This window comes from Hylobates moloch, unplaced genomic scaffold (genome assembly GCF_009828535.3).
Source record: "Hylobates moloch isolate HMO894 unplaced genomic scaffold, HMol_V3 SCAFFOLD_8, whole genome shotgun sequence".
Lineage (NCBI taxonomy): Eukaryota > Metazoa > Chordata > Mammalia > Primates > Hylobatidae > Hylobates > Hylobates moloch.
In genome coordinates, this window is record NW_026652283.1 from 7,514,632 (window position 1) to 7,539,942 (window position 25,311).

At 44.9% G+C, this 25,311-nt stretch overlaps 2 protein-coding genes across 2 annotated transcripts; one reads left to right on the forward strand and one right to left on the reverse strand.

Annotated features, from left to right (window-relative positions):
* Nucleotides 1–2,012: 2,012 nt before the first annotated feature.
* Nucleotides 2,013–5,742, forward strand: DPPA3 (developmental pluripotency associated 3). The gene is made up of 4 exons (XM_032159005.2): nt 2,013–2,230; nt 3,498–3,742; nt 4,495–4,536; nt 5,266–5,742. The coding sequence occupies exons 1-4, from the start codon at nt 2,146–2,148 to the stop codon at nt 5,374–5,376; spliced, it is 483 nt and encodes a 160-aa protein (XP_032014896.1). The 5' UTR covers nt 2,013–2,145; the 3' UTR covers nt 5,377–5,742.
* Nucleotides 5,743–12,962: 7,220 nt separating this feature from the next.
* CLEC4C (C-type lectin domain family 4 member C) lies at nt 12,963–23,559 on the reverse strand. The gene is made up of 5 exons (XM_058442078.1): nt 23,502–23,559; nt 22,519–22,611; nt 17,586–17,696; nt 16,142–16,301; nt 12,963–13,116 (listed from the first exon to the last, which is right to left on the reverse strand). Exons 1-5 carry the CDS (start codon nt 23,530–23,532, stop codon nt 12,963–12,965), a joined length of 549 nt encoding a protein of 182 aa, XP_058298061.1. The 5' UTR covers nt 23,533–23,559.
* Nucleotides 23,560–25,311: the final 1,752 nt, after the last annotated feature.

Genomic DNA, 25,311 nt, shown 5'->3' on the forward strand with positions numbered 1-25,311 from the left:
TTCACTGTGTTAGCCAGGATGGTCTCGATCTCCTGACCTCGTGATCCACCCGCCTCGGCCTCCCAAAGTGCTGGGATTACCGGCGTGAGCCACTGTGCCTGGCCTAATTTTTGTATTTTTAGTGGAGACAGTGTTTCACCATGTTGGCCAGGTTAGTCCTGAACTGCTGGTTTCAAGTGAGCCACCTGCCTCAACCTCCCAAAGTGCTGGGATTTACAGGCGTGAGCCACTGTGCCCAGCCTAGGTTTTTTTAGAAATGAGAGTCTATTTCAGCCCTTTTTGTTATCTCACCTCCTAATCCTAAACCCCCTGCAATGGGATTTTTTTGTATTTATCTCTCCAGTGAAATTCTTGGGGACCGATATCAGAGAGATTCCCAGGGCAAGAGGGAGATTAGCCAAGAGCTCAACAACAGAAGTAGAAAGTTCACAGTGCTGTAAAGCAGGGCTGCTTAACTTGAGCACCCATCAGAATCACCTGGGGATCAATTCTGGGTCTTCTGGCTAAGCGCAGAATTGCCTGGGAGGCTTGTTAAAGCATTACCACTGGGCCCCAGTCTTTGATTCAGTAGGGCTGGGTCGGAGCTCAGAATTTGTATATCTAAGTTAACTAGGTGCTTGTTGTAAACTGCACTTTTTTTTTTTTTTTTTTCAAGAGGCAGGGTCGGCCGGGCGCGGTGGCTCACGCCTGTAATCCCAGCACTTTGGGAGGCCGAGGCGGGCGGATCACGAGGTCAGGAGATCGAGACCATCCTGGCTAACACGGTGAAACCCCGTCTCTACTAAAAATACAAAAAATTAGCCGGGTGAGGTGGCAGGCGCCTGTAGTCCCAGCTACTTGGGAGGCTGAGGCAGGAGAATGGCGTGAACCCTGGGGGGCGGAGCCTGCAGTGAGCCGAGATCGCGCCACTGCACTCCAGCCTGGGTGAAAGAGCCAGACTCCATCTCAAAAAAAAAAAAAAAAAAAAGAGGCAGGGTCCTGCCCTGTCTACCAGGCTGGAGTGCAGTGGCATGATCATAGGTCACTGCAGCCTTTAACTGCTGGGTGATTAAGCGATCCTGGAGACCACACTTTTGAGAATCACTTGCGTAAAGTGTTGGGACATGATCTATGTCTATGGCTGCCCATTCTCTATGAAAATATTTCTTAATCATAACTTCAATTTTTGCTTTTTACCAAACCCAAACAAGGTTGCCTTTGAGTATTTTCTCGTGGTTTCCACCTAGAGAGGGAATGGGGGAGGGTGAGGGAAAAAGATGAGAGGGGCAGCTGGGGACTTGTTCTTCCACCTCCTGCAGACAATCAGTGGTTAAATGCTGTTGTGCTTTGCTCCAAATACACGCATTTTTTTGTGGGGAGGGAGTAGCAATTTGTAAGTTTAGTTAATTTCAGCTGCTCAGAAATGTTAGGTACTGTTTATAGTTTATAAAACTTTTGTTAAAAACAAAATAACAAATAAAAAATACATGTCCCTAAAATATCAAGCTATGAAAGTGTTCATAACAGATACTTGTTCATTTTTCCTCCTTTCTTAGTAGCAGCAAAGGTTTAAGATGATTAAGGCAAGGAAAACTTAAAGGAAACTTTCTCAGTTAGCTAATAATTGGGAGTTTATGGGCAGTGGTGGCGGTGGGGCGGGCGCGGTAAAAACTGCCATTCTCCTCTGCACTAGAACACTTAAGCCCAGTTCACAGAACAAGCCATCTCCAGGAGTAGAGTTTGGGAAAACAAAAAAACAACATGAAAAAAACAACTTATATGTAAGGCAACCTTAGAACCACAAAAAGAGAAGCTTTCAAAAAATTTTCTAGCAGATATGACATATGACATTATTTTAATGCAAAGCAGATGAAGAACTACCCTATTAGTCTAAACTACGCCCATTAACCTTTCATCATTTGGATCCCTTAATCCTCTAATCATTGGATCATTAACATTCAAATATCCTGGAAGATTGGCTTATCTGTATTTTAAGAGGAAGCCGGACCTATATTTTACGTCAGTTCCTCGACCATTCGTTGCACCTCCGGTTTTCAGCCTCTTTCCGGGCTACCTTGTAGCAATTTGAGGCTCCATCTTCAGTTTCTGCTAGGTTTCAAAGATTTCAAAGATCCAAGAGAAGCTTAGTGTTGTGTCAAGACGCCGATGGACCCATCACAGAAGTTTAATCCAACCTACATCCCAGGGTCTCTACAAATGCTCACCGAAGAAAATTCCCGGGACGATTCAGGTAAGCCAGATAATGCCCTTCTTTACTATATGACTATAGGGGGGTTGGGAGGTCGAAAGGCTGCCGTCTTTCTTTCTTTTTTTTTTTTTAATGTTGACTTCAGTCTTTGCAAGAGGAATGTATTTAGGTAAACCTCAAACCAGAGGGAGTCCAGCTTCCTCCGGTGAGAAAACACAGAGGTCAAAGACTTTATTAAAAGCGGTGATGGTGGTGGTGAGAATTGTATTTTATTCACTATGCTTGGGAGTACTTCAGATTTCTTTTTTTTTTTTTTTGAGACGGAGTCTCGCTCTGTCGCCCAGGCTGGAGTGCAGTGGCGGGATCTCGGCTCACTCCAAGTTCCGCCTCCCGGGTTCACGCCATTCTCCTGCCTCAGCCTCCCAAGTAGCTGGGACTACAGGCGCCCGTCACCACGCCCGGCTAATTTTTTTTGGTATTTTTAGTAAAGACGGGGTTTCACCGTGTTAGCCAGGATGGTCTCGATCTCCTGAGCTCGTGATCCGCCCGCCTCGGCCTCCCAAAGTGCTGGGATTACAGGCGTGAGCCACCGCGCCCGGCCAGTACTTCAGATTTCTAAGACCAGTTTCTGGGGAGAAATCATTGGAATCACAGAACGCGGCTCATAGCGTCGTTGCATCAGTATCTTCCCCAACAGCAATACATGTCAGGAACGGTAAAAAGGAACAAATACAGAGACCAAATAAACAAAAGATAGGAAAAAAAATGAAAGAACAAATATGAGAAACTTTAACTTCAGTTGAACCGAAAGTTTTTCTTAATCTCTCGCCAACATTATTTTTATTTATATTTATTTTTTTGAGACGGAGTCTCGCTCTGTCGCCCAGGCTGGAGTGCAGTGGCGCAATCTCGGCTCACTGCAACCTCCGCCTCCCGGATTCAGGCGATTCTCCTGCCTCAGCCTTCCTGAGTAGCTGGAATTCCAGGCATGTGTCACCACGTCAGGCTAATTTTGTATTTTTAATTGAGACGGGGTTTCTGTCTGGTCAGGCTGGTCTCCAACTCCCGACCTCAGATGATCCGCCCGCCTCGGCCTCCCCAAGTGCTGGGATTACAGGCGTGAGCTACCGCGCCGGGCTAACTTTCCGATTTTTAAGAAAAGACTAGAGGTTGTGCGTTGTTTACTGTGACCTTCCACCCTGAGGAATTTCCCACACAGCGCCCTGTTCCCCTGCTTAAGGGCAGACCTAGTTGAAGTGTGAATGTTGAAGATCCCCTTAATGTAATGGTTTTTAACCTTCTTTTTCAGGGGCCTCTCAAATCTGCCCTGAGGCGTTGATAAAGAACCTTAGTAACTTGACTATCAACGCTAGTAGCGAATCTGCTTCCCCTGTACGGGAACCTTTACTCCGTCGACAGGCTGCAAAAGCAGCAGTCCTCAAGGAAATGGCAGATGAGTTGTTTTACAATGGGAGAGGAATAAGAACATTGCTGTCTGTGCAGAGAGAAAAGTTGGCAAGATTGAGATACATATTACTCGGCAGAGTTCGTACGGTATGTTGATGTGATGGGGCCGGGGCTGCCCAATTCCGGGGAGTAACACTCATAAATTAAGACCTAATTAAGACTCCTAGCTCTAGACCCGGTGCGGTGGCTGAGGCCTGTAATCGCAGCACTTTTGGAGGCTGAGGCAGGTGGATCACCTGAGGGCAGGAATTCGAAACCAGCCTGGCCAACATGGTGAAACCCTGCCTCTACTAAAAATACAAAAAGTTAGCTGGGCCTGGTGGCGGGCACCTGTAATCTCAGCTACTCGGGAGACTGAGGATAGAGAATCGCTTGAACCCTGGAGGCAGAGGTTGCAGTGAGCCGAGATTGTGCCATTGCCCTCTGGCCTGGGCAAAAAGACTCCTAGCCACGTCTGTAATCCCTGCACTTTGGAAGGCTGAGGTGGGGAGGATCACTTGAGCTCAAGGAGTTCCAGACCAGCCTAGGCAATATAAAAAATTAATAAAATCAGCCATCTCTACAAAAAATTAATTAGCTGGGTGTAGTGGTGCATGCCTGTAAGTCCCAGCTGCTGTGGGGTGGGTGGCTGAGGGCTGAGGCAGCTGGATCACTTGAGCCTGGGGGGTTAAGGCTGCAGTGAGCCATGATTGCTCCACTGCAATCCAGCCTGGGCAACAGAGAAAGACCCCGTCTCAATAACAAATTCCCTAGCTTCTCTCCCTTATATAGATATGTAATATTAGTAATCTTTTTCTTGATAGAATTTTTAATAAACATATTTTTTTCTTCCCATGAAGCATGAAAGAATACCAACAAACAATGGGCTTAAGGGAGTTAAGGTAAGTCTAATTTTTTTCTTTTTATTTTCCTTTTTTTTTTTGGCTGTACATGTGGATGGGTATCTGGTTTGTTTCCTTTTGTCAGAATAGGAAATTACGGAATTTGCTTGGACTTTCTGAATCCCCAGGAACGATGGATAAGTCAATTCATGCTTGTAGTTTTAAAAAATATATTCTTTATTCTTTATTTTTCAGAGAAGTTTTATGTTCATAGCCCTTCCCCCACACCCCACACATGCCGCCTCTACTGTCAACGTCACACCCCAGAATTGCACACTTTGCAGCTGATGAATTTACCCTGACAGGATTATCATCCAGAGTTCATAGTTTACACTAGGGGTCACTCTTGGTGTTAGGTTGATACTTTCACGTGCTGTCACAAATATCTTCAGGGCAGCACTGTATAGTAAGAGGACAAACACTTCAGTGTCTAGCAGCAGAATGAGTTACATTTAAGGCATTCAGAGAACTGAGACTAGAATGTTTTATTGACAACCTGCACTTGTTACCATTACAAAATGACCCACAAGCTCTGCCATTCTGTGGTACCCATATTTTGATCCTCCCTCTTTTTTTCTCCTAAAATGTTTTGCTTTTGGCCCATATGCCCTTTTTGTGTGTGTTCCCCGTTCCAACACTTACCTAAATAAACAATATTATAGTTGAGGATTTATTACATTTCTCTGGGGTACAATATTCCAGTTAATCCATTTCATCATTTTTTTTCAGAAGGAACCAAGACCATTCAAATGTCCCTGCAGTTTCTGCGTGTCTAACGGATGGGATCCTTCTGAGAATGCTAAAATAGGGGATCATGACACCAAGCCACTTCAGCCATAAATCTTATTCTTGCACCTTTTTTTCTTGCTGGTAATTTTATATAGCAGGTTGAGAAAGCTACTCTATACTAGTATAGACTATACACCAATAATTTTGATGAGTTCTAGGATATATTTTTTTTCTTGTATCTTTTTCTTCCTACTATGATACTAGTAATTCATAAGGGATCTGTGTAATCTGAATGTATTTGAATAACTTTAGCCCTACTGTTTGATTTGACCCAAAGAAGCCAAGACGATATAAGTATTCCCATGTGTCTTAGAAGCCCAAAGTCAGTGAGATGAAACCCAACATCAAGAAATTGAAGCAAAGTTACTTGTGGATAAAGAAAGCATTAGGTAGTTTGGCTATAGCATAATTAGAATTTCTGGCTTTCAAAAATTTGGATTGCAATCACAGCAAACTTTGTTATTTTTAGTTTTCAGTACAAAAAGGTGTTTATATAGAAACAATAAAGTTGACATTTGAGTACCTTTTAAAAATCGTTCTTGGTTTTATTCTTGTTCTTGCTAACAATTAGATGAACAATAGTTTTATTACATTCCTAGAATGTAAATTTCTGGCATTCTAATATTTTATGATATCTTCCCACTGGGAAGAAACTTCATTGTACATTTGGGTAAGATTGGAAAACAGGCACAGATAATTGCAAATATCAACTTCCCATTAGAGATATGAAAATCGGAAGGAGGTAGAACAGAAGTGGAGCTTACTACGTTGTTGATAGGAAATATGCAGGGGTCCTCACACCAAGCAAGCAATTCTTTTTTGTTTGTTTTGTTTTCTGAGACACAGTTTCGCTCTTGTAGCCCAGGCTGGAGTGCAATGGCACGATCTCTGCTCACTGCAACCTCTGCCTGAGTTCAAACGATTTTCTTGCCTCAGCCTCCTGAGTAGCTGGGATTACAAGCGCCTGCCACCACGCCTGGCTAATTTGTGTGTTTTTAGTAGAGACAGGGTTTCACCATACTGGCCAGGCTGGTCTGGAATCCTGACCAGATGATCTGCCCGCCTTGGCCTCCCAAAGTGCTGGGATTACAGGTGTAAGCCACGGCGCCTGGCCTCCAAGCAAGCAATTCTGCAGTAGATACCAGCTGGGTGTCTAATTCAATTCCAGCACTGTCTACCTGGAAATAGCTCTAGATCTTACAGGTTGAAGGCTCAGTCCCACAAGACTGCCTGTACTTCTAATGCCAATCACAAGCTTCAGGTTGTCTTACCTGCGCTTTTGACTGACCAGCTACAAATCAGGGTTCCCTCGACCTCTTGCTTGAGTTTGATTAGTTTGCTCTAGTGGCTCATAGAACTCAGGGAAACACCTTACTTATTGTGAAGGATATTGCAAAGGATACGGATGAACAACCAGATGGAAGAGATGCATAGGGCGAGGTATAGGAGAAAAGACAAGCAGGGTGAACCACCCTTAAGGAGTCTCCATGTGTGCAGCTATCCCGGAGCCCTCAGAACTCATTCCATTTGTGTTTTTAGGGAAGCTTCATTAGGTAGGCACGATTGATTACATCACTGGCCATTGGTTTATCAACTCAACCTTCAGCCCCTGTCCCTTCTGGAGGTCCCTGAATGGGAGTGAAACTTTCAACCCTCCAATCACTTGGCGGTTTCTCCTGGCAACCAGCCCACATCCTGAGGCTATCTTGGAGCCCCCAGCAAAGCAGTCACCATTAGCATACAAAAGTTACCACTCCAGAGATTTCGAAGATTTTAGGAGCTATGTGACAGGAAATGGTGACTAAGAAGAAATACATTTCATAATATCACAGGGAGAATTGGAAAGGATATCTGCATGATATATAATAACCCAAGAAGATGCTATCCAGCGATTTCTTTGTGGTTTTTGTTTTGTTTTTTGAGATGGGGTCTCACTTTGTTGCCCAGGCTGGAGTGCAGGACCACACTGCCAAGTTTGGTCATCAGAAGTTACCCCACTGAAGAACTAAATTTAACATGGTCTACCAGCAAGGACAAATGTGGGGCAGACTTGAGCATTGGTTCTATTTCTTTTCTTTTTTTTTTTTTTTTTTTATGAGATGGAGTTTTGCTCTTGTTGCCCAGGCTAGAGGGCAGTGGCGCAATATCAGCTCACTGCAACCTCTGCCTCCCATATTCAAGCGATTCTCCTGCCTCAGCTTCCGGAGTAGCTGGGATTATAGGCATGTGCCACCACACCCAGATAATTTTGTATTTTTTAGTAGTGATAGGGTCTAACCATGTTGGTTAGGCTGCTATCAAACTCCTGACCTCAGATGATCCACCCCCCTCAGCCTCCCGAAGTGCTGGGATTACAGGCATGAGCCACCGTGCCCGGCGGAGCATTTGTTATAACTTACAAATCGTTCCTAGTAGCAAAGCTAACTTTTATTATTTTTCTGTATGAGCTTGAAAATCACTTGACTAGTTGAAAAAGGCAACTTATTGCAATCACGTTAAATTTATAAATTAATGAAAACATTAATTCTACACGTCACATGTCTTTAGAATTCTTCTGAGATGCAGTCTCACTCTGTCACCCAGGCTGAAGTGCAGTGGTGCCATCTCTGCTCACTGCAACCTCAACATCCCAGGTTCAAGCGATTCTCCTGCCTCAGACTCCCAAGTAGCTGGGACTACAGGTGCGTGCTACCACGCCCAGCTAATTTTTGTATTTTTAGTAGAGACAAGGTTTCACCATGTTAGCCAGACTGGTCTCGAACTCCTGACCTCAGGCAATCTGCCTGCCTTGGCCTCCCAAAGTACTGGGATTATAGGCATGAGACACCGCGCCTGGCTAGTATTTAGGTATATTTTTAAACCTTTCTATAATAATACCTTCCTTTCATGTATTTCCTGCCGAGAGCATCAATTCAAGTTGCCCTGAATCTTTATGCTCCCACTTTACATTTACTGAGTGCTAGGCATTATTCTAAGGACTTTACGTTCATTAGCTTATTTAAACCTCAAAACTTCTGAGATAGGTCACTTTTGGTGTCTTCATTTTACAGAAAAAAAAAAAGCACAAAAGTAATGAACTTGCTCAAAGTTACATAAGAAGTGTCTTATCTGAGATGGAAATCAGCTAAGCCAAGTTCTTTTTTTTTTTTGAGATGGTGTTTTGCTCTTGTAGCCCAGGCTGTAATGCAATGGCATGATCTCGGCTCACTGCCACCTCCGCCTCTTGGGTTCAAGCAATTCTGCCTCAGCCTCTCAAATAGCTGGGATTACAGGCGGCTGCCACCATGCCCAGCTAATTTTTGTATTTTTAGTAGAGAAGGAGTTTCACCACATTGGCCAAGCTGGTCTCGAACTCCTGACCTCAGGTGATCTCCCCATGTCGGCTTCCCAAAGTGCTGGGATTACAGGCATAAGCCACTGCGCCTGGCCCAAGTCGTACTTTCTACAGATATCTTCCTCTTCAGATTATTTTATGGTGTGTTAAAATATTGCCATTACATTTTTCAAATGGTTGTAATATATGAAAGTTTTTTTTTTTTTTCTATATTTACTTATTTGAGCCAGGGTCTCGCTCAGTTGCCCAGGCTGGGAGTGTAGTGAGGCTTGGCTCACTGCAAACTCCACCTCCTGGGCTGAAGCAATCCTCCCACCTCAGCCTTCCGAGTAGCTAGAACTACAGGCATGAGCCACAATGCCGGGCTAATTTTTTGTATTGTTTGAGGAGACAGAGTTTCACTGTGTTGCCCAGGCTCATGCTGTTGATTTCTATATTTGCTGTTCACTCAACATTTTTTGTTTTACTTTAACCTTCTTTTTAAAAAAATTTCAAACTACATAAAGTTGCAAGCTTAAGCTCATAAACCCGTGTGTACATTTTACCTAGATAACAATTGTTAGCATTAGCCACATTTCATTTAACATTCTATATTTTCTCTTTTTAAACAGATATTTGAGAGTAAATTTCAGATATTATAACACTTCATCCCAAAATAGTTTGTGTTTTCTTAGAACAAGAATATTGACTTATGGCCGGGCGCGGTGGCTCACGCTTGTAATCCCAGTACTTTGGGAGGCCGAGGCGGGTGGATCCCGAGGTCAGGAGATAGAGACCACGGTGAAACCCCGTCTCTACTAAAAATACAAAAAATTAGCCGGGCGTGGTGGCGGGCGCCTGTAGTCCCAGCTACTCGGAGAGGCTGAGGCAGGAGAATGGCGTGAACTCGGGAGGCAGAGCTTGCAGTGAGCCGAGATTGCGCCACTGCACTCCAGCCTGAGTGACAGAGCGAGACTCCGTCTCAAAAAAAAAAAAAAAAAAGAATATTGACTTATATATAAAATTCAAGAAATTTATGGCCAGATGTAGTGACTCATGCCTATAATCTCAGCACCTTTGGTGGCTGAGGCCAGAGGTTTGCTGGAGGCCAGGAGTTCGAGACTAGCCTGGGCAACATAGTGAGATCCTAGTCTCTACAGACAATAAAAAATTAATTAGCCAGGTGTAGTGTTGGGGGCCGGGGGGAAGATGTGGAAGGGATAGGAAGGGAGGAAATGGGCTAGAGGAGCCTAGGGGTTCAAAAGGCAATTTATTTATTTATTAATTTATTTTGAGGCAGAGTTTCGCTCTTGTAGCCCAGGCTGTAGTGCAATGGTGCAATCTCGGCTCACTGCAACCTCCACCTCCTGGGTTCAAGTGATTCTGCTGCCTCAGCCTCCCAAGTAGCTGGGATCACAGGCGCCTGCCACCTCGCCTAGCTAATTTTTGTATTTTTAGTAGAGAAGGGGTTTCACCACATTGGGCAAGGCTGATCTGGAACTCCTGACCTCAGGCAATCCGCCTGCCTCGGCCTCCCAAAGTGCTGGGATTACAGGCGTAATCCCAGCGCGGGCACCACACCCAGCCCAGAGTTTATTTTTGTATTTCTACTGGGCCCACGCACTCCAGCCCAAAGGGCCTATGGCCCAAGGCCCCACAATCAGGCCCCAGCGGTCACCAGCTCTGGTCTTGGGCCAGCCCTTGGTGCCCACCTGTACCCCCACCTCATCCATTTGGTCACATGCACTGGTTGTCACTTTACTACAGCTCATTCCTTTCCAATAAAAGTTTCTGTGACTTAAAAAATATATATATTTAGCCGGGCACAGTGGCTCAAGCCTGTAATCCCAGCACTTTGGGAGGCAGAGGTGGGCGGATCACGAGGTTAGGAGATCGAGACCATCCTGGCTAACACGGTGAAACCCCGTCTTTACTAAAAACAAAAAATTAGCCGGGCGTGTTGGCGGGCGCCTGTATTCCCAGCTACTTGGGAGGCTGAGGCAGGAGAATGGCGTGAACCCAGGAGGTGGAGGTTGCGGTGAGCCGAGATCGCGCCACTGCACTCCAGCCTGGGGGACAGAGAAAGAGATATATATATATATATTTTTTTTTCTATACGATGTTAGATAGGGGTCCTACTTAATTCTTTTGCATATGGTTATCTAGCTGTCCAAGCAACATGTGTTGAAAAGACCACTCTTTCCCTATTGAGTTGTTAATAATCAATTGACTATTAATGTGAATGTTTCATTTTTGAATTTGCTTATTATATTGATCTATACGTTTGTTTGTTTATTTATTTATTTATTGAGATGAAGTCTTGCTCTGTTGCCCAGGCTGGAGTGCCATGGTGCGATCTTGGCTCACTGCAACCTCCGTCTCCTGGGTTCAAGCAATCTCCTGCCTCAGCCTCCCGAGTAGCTGGGACTACAGATGTGTGCTACCACGCCGGGCTAATTTTTGTATTTTTAGTAGAGACTGGGTTTCACCATGTTGGCCAGGCTGGTCTGGATCTCCTGATCTCAGGCCATCCGCTCACCTTGGCATCCCAAAGTGCTGGGATTACAGGCGTGAGCCACCTCACCTGGCCTGATCTATATGTTTGTTTTTATGCCAGTATCACACTGTCTTGGTTACTCTTGCTCTGTGGTACATTTTGAAATCAGGAAGTGTGAGTCCTCCAACTTTGTTCTTCTTTTTCAAGTTTTTGAGACTTTATTAATTTAAAATATTATTAGGCCCGGCAAGGTGACATAAACCTGTAGTCCCAGCTACTCCTGAGCTGAGGAGGGAGGATCATTTGAGGCCAGGAGTTCGAGGCTGTAGTGCCCTATGATCACACTGTGAATAGCTGCTGCACTGCAGCCTGGGCAACATAGTGAGGCCCCTTCTCTAAAAATAAATTAAAAATAGGCTGGGCACAGTGTCTTACGTCTGTGGTCCCAGCACTTTGGGAGGCTGAGGCGAGAGGATCACTTGAGCCCAGGAGTTTAAGGCCAGCCTGGGCAACATAGCTAGACCTCATCTTTACAAATAATAAAAAAATTAGCCAGGTGTGGTGGTGTGCACCTGTGGTCCCAGGTACTCGAGAGGCTGAGATCACAACCCTGCTTGGGCAATAGAGTGAGACCTTGTCTCAAAAAATAAAAAATTGTTATAATGATACTTTGGTTTGATCTATCACTTATCAAATTTGTGCTGTGCCATAATGAGATTTCTCATATGCTTGTGGGCTTTTCTCTATTCTTTTGAATTCCTTATGAGAGTGAAGCCAGGCACAGTGGCTCACGCCTGTAATTCCAGCATTTTGGGATGGCCAAGGTGGGTGGATTACCTGAGGTCAGGAGTTCAAGACCAGCCTGGCCAACATTGTGAAACCTCATCTCTACTAAAAATACAAAAATTAGCCGGGCATGGTGGCGGACGCCTGTAATCCCAGCTATTCAGGAGGCTGAGGCAGGAGAATCGCTCGAACCTGGGAGGCGGAGATTGCAGTGAGCTGAGATCGTGCCACTGCACTCCAGCCTGGGCGACGGAGCAAGACTCCGTCTCAGAAGAAAAAAAAAGAGAGATTGAAAATTAAGTTTATCTTAAGATCCATTATTTTTCAAAATAGAGTCTTGGCCAGGCGCAGCGGCTCACGCCTGTTATCCCAACACTTTGAGAGGCGGAGACAAGGCAGGTGGATCACCTGAGGTCAGGAGTTCGAGACCAGCCTGGCCAACATGGTGAAACCCTGTCTCTACTAATAATACAAAAATTAGCTGGGCATGGTGGTGCACGCCTATAATCCCAGCTACTCGGGAGTGGGACGCAGGAGAATCACTTGAACCTGGGAGACGAGGTTGTAGTGAGCCGAGATCACGCCATTGCACTCCAGCCTGGGCAACAAGAGTGAAACTCCATCTCAAAAAAAAAAAAGTGAGAATCTAGTAATAAATATCAGGAAGAAATGGTGTGTATAACTTGCTAAATGAGAGATGGTAGATGAGATCTTCCCTATTTCCTGGTTACCAGGACCCATAGTCACATTTTAGTTTCAGAGTAACTCCAGCTCAGTTTCCTTCCTTCAGGGTTTGCTAAGGGACACCGTTTTGTAAGATCAGACACAAGAACATCTTTCACTATCAAAAGTAGGCTAGTGATAGGACAAGAGAGTACATTTGGGAGAATGCCGACCTTACATTACTGATTCCTATCTGCTTTATTTTTTTTTGGGAAAAGGGCAGGGCATTTTATATGTACTCCCTCCTCCTTGCAGGATCAGATGTGACCAAAGTATCTTTGCCCACAAATAAAACTGGAGCTGGTGATTACATCTAATCTAATTGCTGAGCCATTGAACCAGCAGAGAGCCTGCCAGCCAGGCCTGATGCTGCCGGTTGGTGAGAAAGGAGTGCAGGATGATGCTAGGCAGAGTGTCTGCAGACAGCTGGCATTCCCACCATTTGGTGAAGCAAGTACAGTTCAGAAAGTGGCTGGAACACAAACCATCTTGTAAGCAACCACCCATGACCTTCCCCCAGCAAGGCACTGCTGGATGAGAATTTCCCGAAAGCAAAAGGTTGTGGGGATGGGAGTAAAAGTTTGAGCCTCAGCTCCATCTTTATGACAAAGGACCGGGCAGAGACCAACACCCATAGAGCTCTCTAAAATCCAATCAATGCAACCCCATGAAACAGCCAAGTTTTAGGCCATTGCCACAGAGAGGAAACTGATGGCTGGTCAGTGTTGAGAATCTAAAACCACCCCTGACTATCACTGGAATGGGAGAGCTTTGAATCAAGTATAATTCAAATGTTTAAAGTGAACATTTACATGTCGAGTATATATTTTATTACAAATTACTTTTTCATTATAGAGTATTATATTTCTAAATTCTAAACTTAATAACTGAAAGGTTTTTTAAATTTATTTTCTTTTTATTCATCATATCCAACCCCAAGAAAGTGGTTTTTTAAACATTTTTTTTTTTTTGAGACGGAGTCTTGCTCTGTTGTTGCCCAGGCTGGAGTGCAGTGGTGAGATCTCAGCTCACTGCAAGCTCCACCTCCTGGGTTCACGCCATTCTCCTGCCTCAGCCTCCCGAGTAGCTGGAACTACAGGCTCCCGCCACCATGCCCAGCTAATTTTTTGCATTTTTAATAGAGACAGGGTTTCATCATGTTAGCCAGGATGGTCTCAATCTCCTGACCTTGTGATTCACCCGCCTCAGGCTCCCAAAGTGCTGAGATTACAGGCGTGAGCCACCGTGCCTGGCCCCCAAGCTGGTCTTGAACTCCTGGCCTCAAGTGATCTGCCCACCTTGGCCTCCCAACATGCTGGGATTACAGGCATGAGCCACTGCACCCAGCCGTCATATATTTTGTTTTACTTGTTTCTTTTTGAGATGGAGTCTTGCTCTCTCACCCAGGCTGGAGTACAGTGGCATGATCTCGGCTCACTGCAACCTCTGCCTCCCAGATTCAAGCAATTCTCCTGCCTCAGCCACCCAAGCATCTGGGACTACAGGCATGAAACACCTCGCCAGGCCTCAAATAATGTTGTACAAACAAGGAAAGATATTTTGACATAGGTTTTCAGATTATTTTGAATGTACATGAACATATATGAGACATCGTTAATGGTTTGTGTGCTTCCCTCCTTCTCCACCACATCAATTTATCTATTCATTCATTCATTGAACATTCAAGTAGTCTATTGTCTGCTCAGACTCTGTGCTAAGTGTATCATAGGAAGTCAAAACAAATAAAAGTTTACAACATGGCTGGGGAGACAGGATGAACAGCACTTTTGAAAACTTTGTAGGGTTAGGCAAAAATTAGAGTCCAGAGCCAAGAAAGAGGTAAGGGTAAATAGGCAGTAAATCAGATCTCATATAGATTATGATCTGGCTTTGAATCATTTGGATATTGTAGAAATTTCAAGCCTTGAAATTGCCGTAATGTACTGTAGGACTTGTGCCAAGGCATGTGGCAAAAGCAAATGAAAATACTCTTTGGAAGAGAATAATATCTTAGGCCTCCAAATTTTTTTTTTTTTTTTTTTGAGACAGAGTTTTGCTTTTTCGCCCAGACTGGAATGAAGTGGCATGATCTCGGCTCACTGCAACCTCTGCCCCCTGGGTTCAAGCGATTCTCCTGCCTCAGCCTCCCGAGTAACCGTGATTATAGGCGTGTGCCACCATGCCAAGCTAATTTTTGTATTTTTAGTAGAGAAGGGGTTTCGCCAGGTTGGCCAGGCTGGTCTCAAACTCCTGACCTGAGGTGATCCACCCGCCTCAGCCTCCCAAAATGCTGGGATTACAAGCATGAGCCACCGTGCCTGGCCTCCAGTTATTTTTATAAATCATTTTTCAAGTACAACATCCATCACACAAGGATAATTTGAAACATTCTATAGGCCAGGCATGGTGTCTCAGGCCTATAATCCCAGCACTTTGGGAGACCGAGGCAGGCGGATCACTTGAGGCCAGGAGTTTGAGACTAGCCTGGACAACATGGTGCAACCCTGTCTCTACTAAAAATACAAAAATTAGCCAGGAGTGGTGGCATGCACCTGTAATTGCAGCTGGTCAGGAGGCTGAGTCAGAAGAGTCACTTGAACCCAGAAGTGAGAGGTTGCAGTGAGCCGAGATCACACCACTGCACTCCAACGTGGGGTGACAGAAGGAGACTCTGTCTCAAAAAACTAAAAAAAGAAGATCCGGGCACAGTGGTTCACGCCTGTAATCCCAGCACATTGGGAGGCTGAGGCAGGTGGATCATGAGGTCAGGAGATCGAGACCATCCTGGCTAACACGGTGAAACCCCGTCTCTACTAAAAATACAAAAAAATTAGCCCGGCATGGTGGCAGGCGCCTGTAGTCCCAGCTACTTGGGAAGCTGAGGCAGGAGAATGGCGTGAACCCAGGAGGTGGAGGTTACAGTGAGCCGAGATTGTGCCACTGCACTCCAGCCTGGGCGACAGAGCGAGACTCCATCTCAAAATAAATAAATAAATAAAAATAAAAAATAAAGTTATTGTTGGCCAGGCATGGTGGCTCACGCCTGTAATCCCAACACTCTGGGAGGCCGAGGCAGGTGGATCATTTGAGGTCAGGAGTTCAAGACCAGCCTGACTAACATGGTGAAACCACGTCTCTTCTAAAAATACAAAAATTAGCCAGGCGTGGTGGTGCATGCCTGTCCTCCCAGCTACTTGGGAGGCTGAGGCAGGAGAATCACCTGAATCCGGGAGGCGGAGGCTGCAGGGAGCTGAGATCATGCCATTACACTCAAGCCTGGGCAACAAAAGGAGATTGTCTCAAAAAAATAATAATAATAAAAATAAAAGTCATTTTTGAGTGTTCCAGATTAAGGAGATTTTCCTGTGTTTTTTGTTTTTTTGTTTTTTTTTTACCCAGAAGTTTTGTTTTTTTTTTCCTTTCTTTGAACTTTCAGGGCAATAAAAAAAAGACTCTTTATCAGTTAAGAAAGGAAACAGATTAGCTGACCACCTTGCCTGTTAGAACATACCTGCTCTTCCTTGGTGTTGATCACCAGCAGATCAGCCCCCATCACAGAACAGTTCTTTTGACTCTCAGTCCAAGATTGCATCACGGTAGAAATAAAGTAGCAACTAGACTGAAATGAAGTCCAAGGGGTTGGGCAGCAGCTCCAATCTTCCCAAATGAGTATAGAAGAAGAAAAAATATTAACAGAGAATTCTCTTCACATAAAGTTATAAGCTTAGCTCGCTAAGGTTTAATTAGTTTTCACCTATGGATCTCCATGGATTTTCCAAAGCTGAACTCATTTACTGGTGTATTTACTAATCCCTAGATCATTTCACTCTATACAGGGACCAGCAAACTTCCTGCAAAAGGCCAGATAGTAAATATCTTAGGCTTTTTGGGCCATACGGTCTCTGTTGCAACTACTCAACTCTGCTACTGCAGTACGAAAGCAACCACTGGCAATATGTTACCAAAAAAAAAAAAACAAAAACCATGAGTATGGCAATAAAATGTCATTTACAAAAGTAGGCAGCTTGTTGAGTTTGGCCCATGCCTTAGTTTTCCAGGCCCTGCTTTAAACCCACAAAAATTATTTGAAAGACAAATACTTTAACTTCAGGTTCTCATCATTCATTGGTGGTCATATATGAACCATGTCCACATCTTTAGCAAAAATAAGCTTGACAATGTTATATTTGTCACTAATAATTATAGATATAAATATCATTTAGAGTTTAGCATCCCATTATAAAGAATGAGTCTAGAGTCAGACAGATCTGGGTTGCAACCTCATTTTCTGTGCTGTAATTTTGGGAAAATTATAAAACCACTCTAAGCCTTAAATATTTTTCTTTTCATTTGTTTTTTTTTTTTTTTTTTTTGAGATGGAGTCTCGCTCTGTCACCCAGGCACCCAGGCTGGAGTGCAGTGGTGCGATCTCAGCTCACTGCAAGCTCCGCCTCCTGGGTTCACGCCATTCTCCTGCCTCAGCCTCTGCGAGTAGCTGGGACTACAGGCGCCCGCCACCACGCCCGACTAATTTTTTGTATTTTTAGTAGAGACGGGGTTTCACCATGGTCTCGATCTCCTGACCTCGTGATCCACCCGCCTCGGCCTCCCAAAGTGCTGGGATTGCAGGCCTGAGCCACCGCGCCCAGCCTTTTTTTGCATTTTTAGTAGAGATGCAGTTTCTCCATGTTGGTCAGGCTGGTCTTGAACTCCCGACCCTCAGGTAATCCACCCACCTCGGCCTCCCAAAGTGCTGGGATTACAGGTATGAGCCATCGGGCTGGCCTGAGGTGTCTATTTAACATACCAAGTAGATAGTTAAAGAATGCAGTAGGAAAAACCAGGCCGCAGTTGATAATTTTAGTGCTGAAGATATAAACCATCAGACTAGGAATTTGATTAATAGCAAGGGAAGTCTTGTTACTCATTGCAGAGTTGTACCTTCTACGTCCTTTCCTTCCATGATGCAGGTCAGGCTTGGATGATACTGTTGATACTCTTGTAACTTGGACAGCCTCTTGACAGTTTTGCTATACATAAAATTGTGAGTCACTGGGAAAGAGAAATCAGAGTTAGTTCTCATCCTTTTAAGTGGATCTATGTTGTACTATACAACCTTATGCTGTGGACAGGCGCAGTGACTCACGCCTGTAATCTCAGCACTTTAGGAGGCTGAGGTGGGAGGATCATTTGAGGTCGGGAGTTAGAGACCAGCCTGGCCAACATGGTGAAACCCCGTCTCCAACAAAAATATAAAAATTAGCCAGGTGGCCAGGCGCAGTGGCTCACGCCTGTAATCCCAGTGCTTTGGGAGGCCGAGGCTGGTGGATCGCTTGAGGTCAGGAGTTTGACCAACATGGTGAAACCCCGTCTCTACTAAAAATACAAAAATTAGCTGGGCATGGTGGCGGGCACCTATAATCCGAGCTACTTGGGAGGCTGAGGCAGGAGAATTGCTTGAACCCAGGAGGCAGAGGTTGCAGTGAGCCAAGATCGCACCATTGCATTGCACTCCAGCCTGGACGACAGAGCAAGACTCTGTCTCAAAAAAACAATTAGCCAAGGGTGGTGGCAGGCGCCTGTAATCCCAGTTACTCAAGAGGCTGAGGTAAGAAAATCACTTGAACTTAGAAGACAGAGATTGCAGTGAGCCGAGATCGTGCCATTGCACTCCAGCCTGTGTGACAAGAATGCAACTCCATCTCAAAAAATAAATAAATAAATAAATAAAAATAAAGAAACTTACAACTTTATGGCTGGGCACGGTGGCTCACACCTATAATCCCAGTACTTTGGGAGGCCAAGGGGGGGTGGATCACCTGAGGTCAGGAGTTCAACATGGTGAAAATCTGTCTCTACTAAAAATACAAAAATTAGGTGGGCATGGTGGCATATGCCTGTAATCCCAGCTACAGGAGGCTGAGGCAGGAGAATCACTTGAACCTGGGAGGTGGAGGTTGCAGTGAGCGGAGACTGTGCTATTGCACTCTAGCCTGGGCAATAGAGCCAGACTTTGTCTCAAAAAAAAAAAAAGGCTGGGCACAGTGGCTCATGATTGTAATCCCCAGCACTTTGGGAGGCTGAGGTGGGCGGATCATGAGGTCAGAAGTTTGAGACCAGCCTGACCAACATGGTGAAACCCTGACTCTACTAAAAATACAAAAATTAGCCAGGCGTGGTGGCATGTGTCTATTAATCCCAGCTACTCAGGAGGCTGAGGCAGGAGAATAACTTGAACCCGGGAGGCGAAGGTTGCAGTGAGCCGAGATTATACCACTGCACTCCAGCCTGGCAACAGAACAAGACTCCATCTCAAAAATAAATAAATAAATAAAAGAACCTTATGCTCTACGAAGTCTGCAGCATCTCTCTCTTGCCCATCCCATTTCAAGCCGTACTGTTTTTTTCTCATGTTTCTTTCTGTGCAGGTCCAGTAAAAAATATGTTCTTAACCCTTTCTTATATTCATTTATCTTGTTTGTTTATAAGTTTATATGTGTATATATCTTGATCTCCCCCTACAATAACATACAGTCTAGTGAAGGAATTTCATTGTATTCACGCTATATACCCAGCACCTAGAAAAGTGGCCTGCTCATAGTAGGTGTTCAGTAAGCATTTGTTGACTTACTAGGTAACAGCATCTAATTCTATTAATCCTGAAATACCACAGGTCTTTTGGTTTTTCTATAGTTTTCTGATGGCTGTAACTGTAAGAAAACCATTTGGGTCAAATTAAATATAAGGTAAAACCTAACCCTTTGGAGACATTTAGACATGTTTCGCCAAAAATGGTCTCTTTTGTTCACTGGCATGCACATAGAGCAAGATCTGACTTTTCGCTTATCCTCACTTCTTTATTCATGTATTTCGTCATTCTGATTTTGAAACTAAACCTAGTCAAACTCTTCTATTTTCTCTTAATTTATGTCTCTAAGTTCTTGCATGTCTTCTTTCCTCTCAGATAATTAAATAACCATCTTGTATTAGTCCGTTTTTGTATTGCTATAATTGCATGTTTGCATTGCTATAATTGCATGTTTGCATTGCTATAATTGCTAATTGCTATAAAGGAATACCTGAGACTTGGTATTTATAAAGAAAAGACATTTTACTGGCTCACAGTTCTGCAGACTGTACAGTAAGCATGGTGCCAGCATCTGCTCACCTTCTGGTGAGGCCTCAAGAAGCTTTCAGTTGACCGGGCGCGGTGGCTCATGCTTGTAATCCCAGCACTTTGGGAGGCCAAGGCGGGTGGATCACGAGGTCAGGAGATTGCGACCGCGGTGAAACTCCGTCTCTACTAAAAATACAAAAAAATTAGCCGGGTGTGGTGGCGGGCACCTGTAGTCCCAGCTACTCGGAGAGGCTGAGGCAGGAGAATGGCGTGAACCCAGGAGGCGGAGCTTGCAGTGAGCCGAGATCGTGCCACTGCACTCCAGCTTGGGCGACAGAGCGAGACTCCGTCTCAAAAAAAAAAAAAAAAAAAAAGAAGCTTTCAGTCATAGTGGAAGGCAACGTGTGGGAGCCGGCATATCACATGGCAAGAGAGGGTACAAGACAGAGTGAGGGGGAAAGGCTGATCTCACCCGAACTCAGAGCAAGAACTCACTCATTCCTTCGAGGAGGGCACCAAGCCATTTATGAGGGATCCACCTGCATCATTCAAAACCTCCTGCCACGCCCCACATCCAACATTGGGGATTTCAAATTTCAAGTGATAGTTGTCCCTTCCAAATTTCAAATTTTCAACATGAGACTTGAAAGGGACAGCTATCCCAACCATATTACATCTTTAAGGCCTTTTGTCTCTTGCCCTTTGTTATAAAAAGCAAAGCAAAGTTTAACTTTAGTAACAATTCTGCCTCTTAGGGTTACATTGAAAACTGTGAGATGTATTTACGACTAGAAAGAAACTGAAGACTGTGCCATCAACACATTTTTACTTGACATAGGAAGTCATCGTATTCAGTAACTTCCTCACAGATGTTTCATTTCTGTTTCTAATCATAATATTAGATAATGGAGCACATTTTGACACCCAAATAGTAAACAAGAGAGTTGGGAAATTTCTCAGGTGTCACAAAAATATAAAACTTGGCAAAGGGAGTAGCAATTAAATAGTAGTTTACTTCATTTATTCTTCCATTGTATCACTGTATAAACTTTTTTTTTTTGAGACAGGGTCTCTGTCACCCAGGCTGGATTGCAGTGGTACAATTATGGCTAACTGCAGCCTCAACTTCCTGGGCTCAAGCAATCCTCCTGCCTCAACCTCCTGAGTAGCTGGGACCACAGGCACGTACCACCAAGCCGAGTTATATTTTTTATTTTTTATAGAGACAGGGTTTCTCTATGTTGCCCAGGCTGGTCTTGAACTCCTGTCCTCAAGTGATCCTCCCACCTGAGCCTCCCAAAGTGCTGGGATTACAGGTGTGAGCCATTCATTACCTGGCCATATGAACAATTTTTCCTGTCATATTGGGAAGAATCTCACATAAAGATTAAAACCCCACAGTAATACAATTACAGCATCATAGAAAGAATAATAGTTATGTTCCCAATAGAGGCATTTTTAAAACAAAGGAGCAGATCAACTAGATGGTACCTACCATCAATACACCCATCAACGGGGAGTTATTGTTTTAGAATGAATTGCGTCCTCCCCAAGTTCATATGTGGAAGCCCTAAGCTCCAATTTGTGATATTTGAAGATAGAGCCTTTGGGAGGAAATCAGGTTTAGATGAGGTTGTGAGGGAGGCTCTCATGATGAGATGAGTGCTCTTATAAGAAGAAACCGTGAAGAGCTAGCACTCCCTCCATCATGTGAGGACACAGCAAGAGGGCATCACCTGTAAGTCAGGAAGAGGGACCTCACCATACCCAACCATCCTGACGTCCTCATGTCAGACTTCCAGCCTCCAGAACCATCAGAAAATAAATTTCTGTTTTTTAACTCACTCAGTCTATGTTTTTGTTTTGTTTTGTTTTGTTTTGTTTCTTTGAGACAGAGTCTCACTCTGTCACCCAGGCTGGAGTGCAGGCGTGATCTCGGCTCACTGCAACCTCTGCCTCCAGGGTTCAACTGAGTCTCCCGCCTCAGCCTCCCAAGTAGCTGGGATTACAGGCACGAGCCACTGCGCCCAGCTAATTTTTGTATTTTTAGTAGAGACGGGGTTTCACCATATGGTCCAGGCTGGTCTTGAACTCCTGACTTCAGGTGATCCACCTGCCTTGGCCTCCCGAAGTGCTGGGATTACAAGCATGAGCTACCACGCCTGGCCCAGTCTATGGTATTTTGTTATGGCAGCCCAAGCTGACCAAGACAGTTATGATCACATTTGAAAAATGCAACTAAAACCAGGCAAAGAAACCTGGAAGTACACATAATTATCCAGAATAATTAATAATAGTAATAACTCATTTTATTAGAAACATAGCCTTCTCAGTTAGGGTTGTCATTTTATGTCAAGAAAGGGGAACGTGGCCGGGCGCGGTGGCTCACGCCTGTAATCCCAACACTTTGGGAGGCCGAGGCGGGCAGATCACGAGGTCAGAAGATGGAGACCATCCTGGCTAACATGGTGAAAACCCGTCTCTACTAAAAATACAAAAAATTAGCCAGGCGTGGTGGCAGGCGCCTGTAGTCCCAGCTACTTGGGAGACTGAGGCAGGAGAATGGCGTGAACCCAGGAGAAGGAGCTTGCAGTGAGCCGAGATTGCGCCACTGCACTCCAGCCTTGGCAACAGAGTGAGACTCTGTCTCAAAAAAAAAAAAAAAAGAAAGAAAGGGGAACGTGTTTCTTCAGGAAATCGATAGAAAGTGATTGGGAAAAGGACCAAGAGATGACTGCACTCCAGCCAAGAACTCACCCACAGAACTCACAGTGAAACAGACACTGAGGAGCAAGATGGATACGACCGCCACGGACCAGACCTTCAACTGGAACCACCAGAGTGCTTTCTCTGTCAGATCAGCAAGACAAATGCACAGTCATAATCCCCACTGCCAAAGACCCAGGAAACCAGAGTCCCAAAAACCTTAGAATAATAAAGTCAGGCTATGATCAAAACTAATTAAAACAGAAAAAATGTGAAAGCAAGAAGAGATTATAGAAATTATCTCAGAACAAATGACCAGATAGTACCCTGGAACCCAAGACAAATCCAGGCAAAACTCTCAGAGTAAACTGTACTTTCCAATTCCCTACTCTCTTTTCTCTTAAATCGCACAGCCTTGGCCTCAAACTTCCAGGCTTAGGTGGTCCTCCTGCCTCAGCCTCTGAGTAGCTGGGACTTTAGGCATGTGCCTGCAAGCCTGGCCAAATTCATATTCCTTTAAGGCCTTCTAGGCCCGAGTTGTTTTTCGTTTTATCTTTTTTTTGAGATGGAGTTTCGCTCTTATTGCCCAGGCTGGAGTGCAATGGTGCGATCGTGGCTCACTGCAACCTCCGCCTCCTGGGTTTAAGTGATTCTCCTGCCTCAGCCTCCCAAGTAGCTGGGATTACAAGCATGTGCCGCCATGCCCGGCTAATTTTCTATTTTTAGTAGAGACAGGGTTTCTCCATGTTGGTCAGGCTGGTCTCGAACTCCCGACCTCAGGTGATCTGCCCACCTCAGCCTCCCAAAGTGCTGGATTACAGATGTGAGCCACCGTGCCCAGCCTTTCTTTTTTTCTTTCATCTTTCCCTGATCCAAGTATCTTGGGTCCATACCTATTTCCATACTGAAATTATTATTATTTATGAAAAGTTGTCTACTTCTTCTTCCAAAGTCATCCCTATCACCTCAATGCCTGTTTCCCACTCCATCCTGCTCCTACTACCTTCCCTAGAACTGAGAAGATGAGTGCTCACCTCGGTCTTGAGGCTCTTCTTCAGGCACCATTGTGTGTGCACACACCCTTTGGACTTCCTCTATCAGGAGGTGCAGAAGCTCTTCTGTCACTTTCCCTAAAGACGTTACTTTGGGGATCTGGTTCTTTCAAACAAGCCAAGCCCTTAGGTCCTTCTTCGCCTACTCTTGCAAAGGAAGAGATGTGACTTAGGAGACTTTCTGCAGTGAGCTAAAGCTTTCAATTTAAAACATACATCATGTTCAGAAATAAGGAAACACAAACAAGGAAATGGAGAAATACATGAAAAACAGTTCATGGTTGCAGGTCTGATTAAATTTTTTTTTTTTTTTTCTAGACAGGGTCTCACTCTGCCATGCAGGCTGGAGTACAGTGGTGCAATCTCAGCTCACTGCTACCTCTGCCTCCCGGGTTCAAGCGATTCTCCTGTGTCAGCCTCCTGAGCAGCTGGGACTACAGGCATGTGCCACCATGCCCAGCTAATTTTTGTATTTTTAGTAGCGACAGGGTTTCACCATATTGGCCAGGCTGGTCTCAAACTCCCGACCTCCTGCCGTTGCACTCCAGCCTGGACAGCAAGAGCAAAACTCCATCTCAAAAAAAAAAAAAAAAAAAGGCTCTTTCTTTTGTAAATTGCCCAGTCTCAGGTATGTCTTTATCAACAGTGTGAAAATGGGCTAATACAGACTCCCAAAGTCCTGGGGTTACCGTTGTGAGCCACCACGTGCCCGGCCACTGCTGAGTAATCTTAAATAGAGAAAATCCATTATAGCCTATGCTACTCAAATGGAGATGTTTGGTTGAAGGATGATTACAACTACTGGTGAAATAGACACTGAGAAATAAATAACCTAGGTATTCCAGAATCTTCACAGAGTTCAACTGAGACTTAATTGTAGAGTAGTGAGAAAAAAGTTTTGAGCCGGGTGCGGTGGCTCATACCTATAATCCCAGCACTTTGGGAGGCTGAGGTGGGCAGATCACGAGGTCAAGAGATCGAGACCATCCTGGCCAACATGGTGAAACCCCATCTCTACTAAAAATACAAAAATTAGCCGGGCGCGGTGGCTCACGCTTGTAATCCCAGCACTTTGGGAGGCTGAGGCGGGCGGATCACGAGGTCAGGAGATCGAGACCACGGTGAAACCCCGTCTCTACTAAAAATACAAAAAAAAAAAAATTAGCCGGGCGTGGTGGCGGGCGCCTGTAGTCCCAGCCACGCGGAGAGGCTGAGGCAGGAGAATGGCGTGAATTGGGGGGCTGAGGTGGGTGGATTGCTTCAGGCCAGGAGTTCAAGACCAGCCTGGCCAACATAGTGAAACCCCATCTCTACTAAAAATCCAAAAAATTAGCCAAGCATGGTGGCACGCGTCTGTAATTTCAGCTACTTAGGGGGCTGAGGCACGAGAATCACTGGAATCTGGGAGGCAGAGATTGCAGTGAGCCATGATTGTACCACTGCACTCCAGCCTGGGTGACAGAGTAAGACTGTCTCAACGAAAAAAAGAAAGAAAGAAAGAAAGACTTTGTGGGCCTTCAGGGAAGTGAAATCTATTAGCTTGAGGACCAGGTGGAGTGCAGCTGGCCCAGCTGAGCTGGAAACTGGCTGAGTGGGAAACAGAAACACTTTTTTTTTTGGTGGGGGGGATGGAGTCTCGCTCTGATAACCTAGGCTGGAGTGAGTGCAGTGGCAAAATCTTGGCTCACTGCAACCTCCACCTCCCAGGTTCAAGCAATTCTCCTGCCTCAGCATCCTGAGTAGCTAGGATTACAGGCATGCGCCACCACGACCGTCTAATTTCGTATTTTTA

What these genes read in the sequence shown, in the direction of transcription:
- DPPA3 (XM_032159005.2), top strand. Translation starts at nt 2,146, where the DNA reads ATGGACCCATCACAGAAGTTTAATCCAACCTACATCCCAGGGTCTCTA. An exon ending in TACTCGGCAGAGTTCGTACG is followed by an intron (nt 3,743 to 4,494) that starts GTATGTTGATGT and finishes CTTCCCATGAAG; the next exon opens with CATGAAAGAATACCAACAAA. An exon ending in ATGGGCTTAAGGGAGTTAAG is followed by an intron (nt 4,537 to 5,265) that starts GTAAGTCTAATT and finishes ATTTTTTTTCAG; the next exon opens with AAGGAACCAAGACCATTCAA.
- CLEC4C (XM_058442078.1), bottom strand. Translation starts at nt 23,532, where the DNA reads ATGGTGCCTGAAGAAGAGCCTCAAGACCGAG. An exon ending in AGAAGAGCCTCAAGACCGAG is followed by an intron (nt 22,612 to 23,501) that starts GTGAGCACTCAT and finishes CTGATCTGACAG; the next exon opens with AGAAAGCACTCTGGTGGTTC. An exon ending in TTTCACTGTGAGTTCTGTGG is followed by an intron (nt 17,697 to 22,518) that starts GTGAGTTCTTGG and finishes TCTCTTTCCCAG; the next exon opens with TGACTCACAATTTTATGTAT.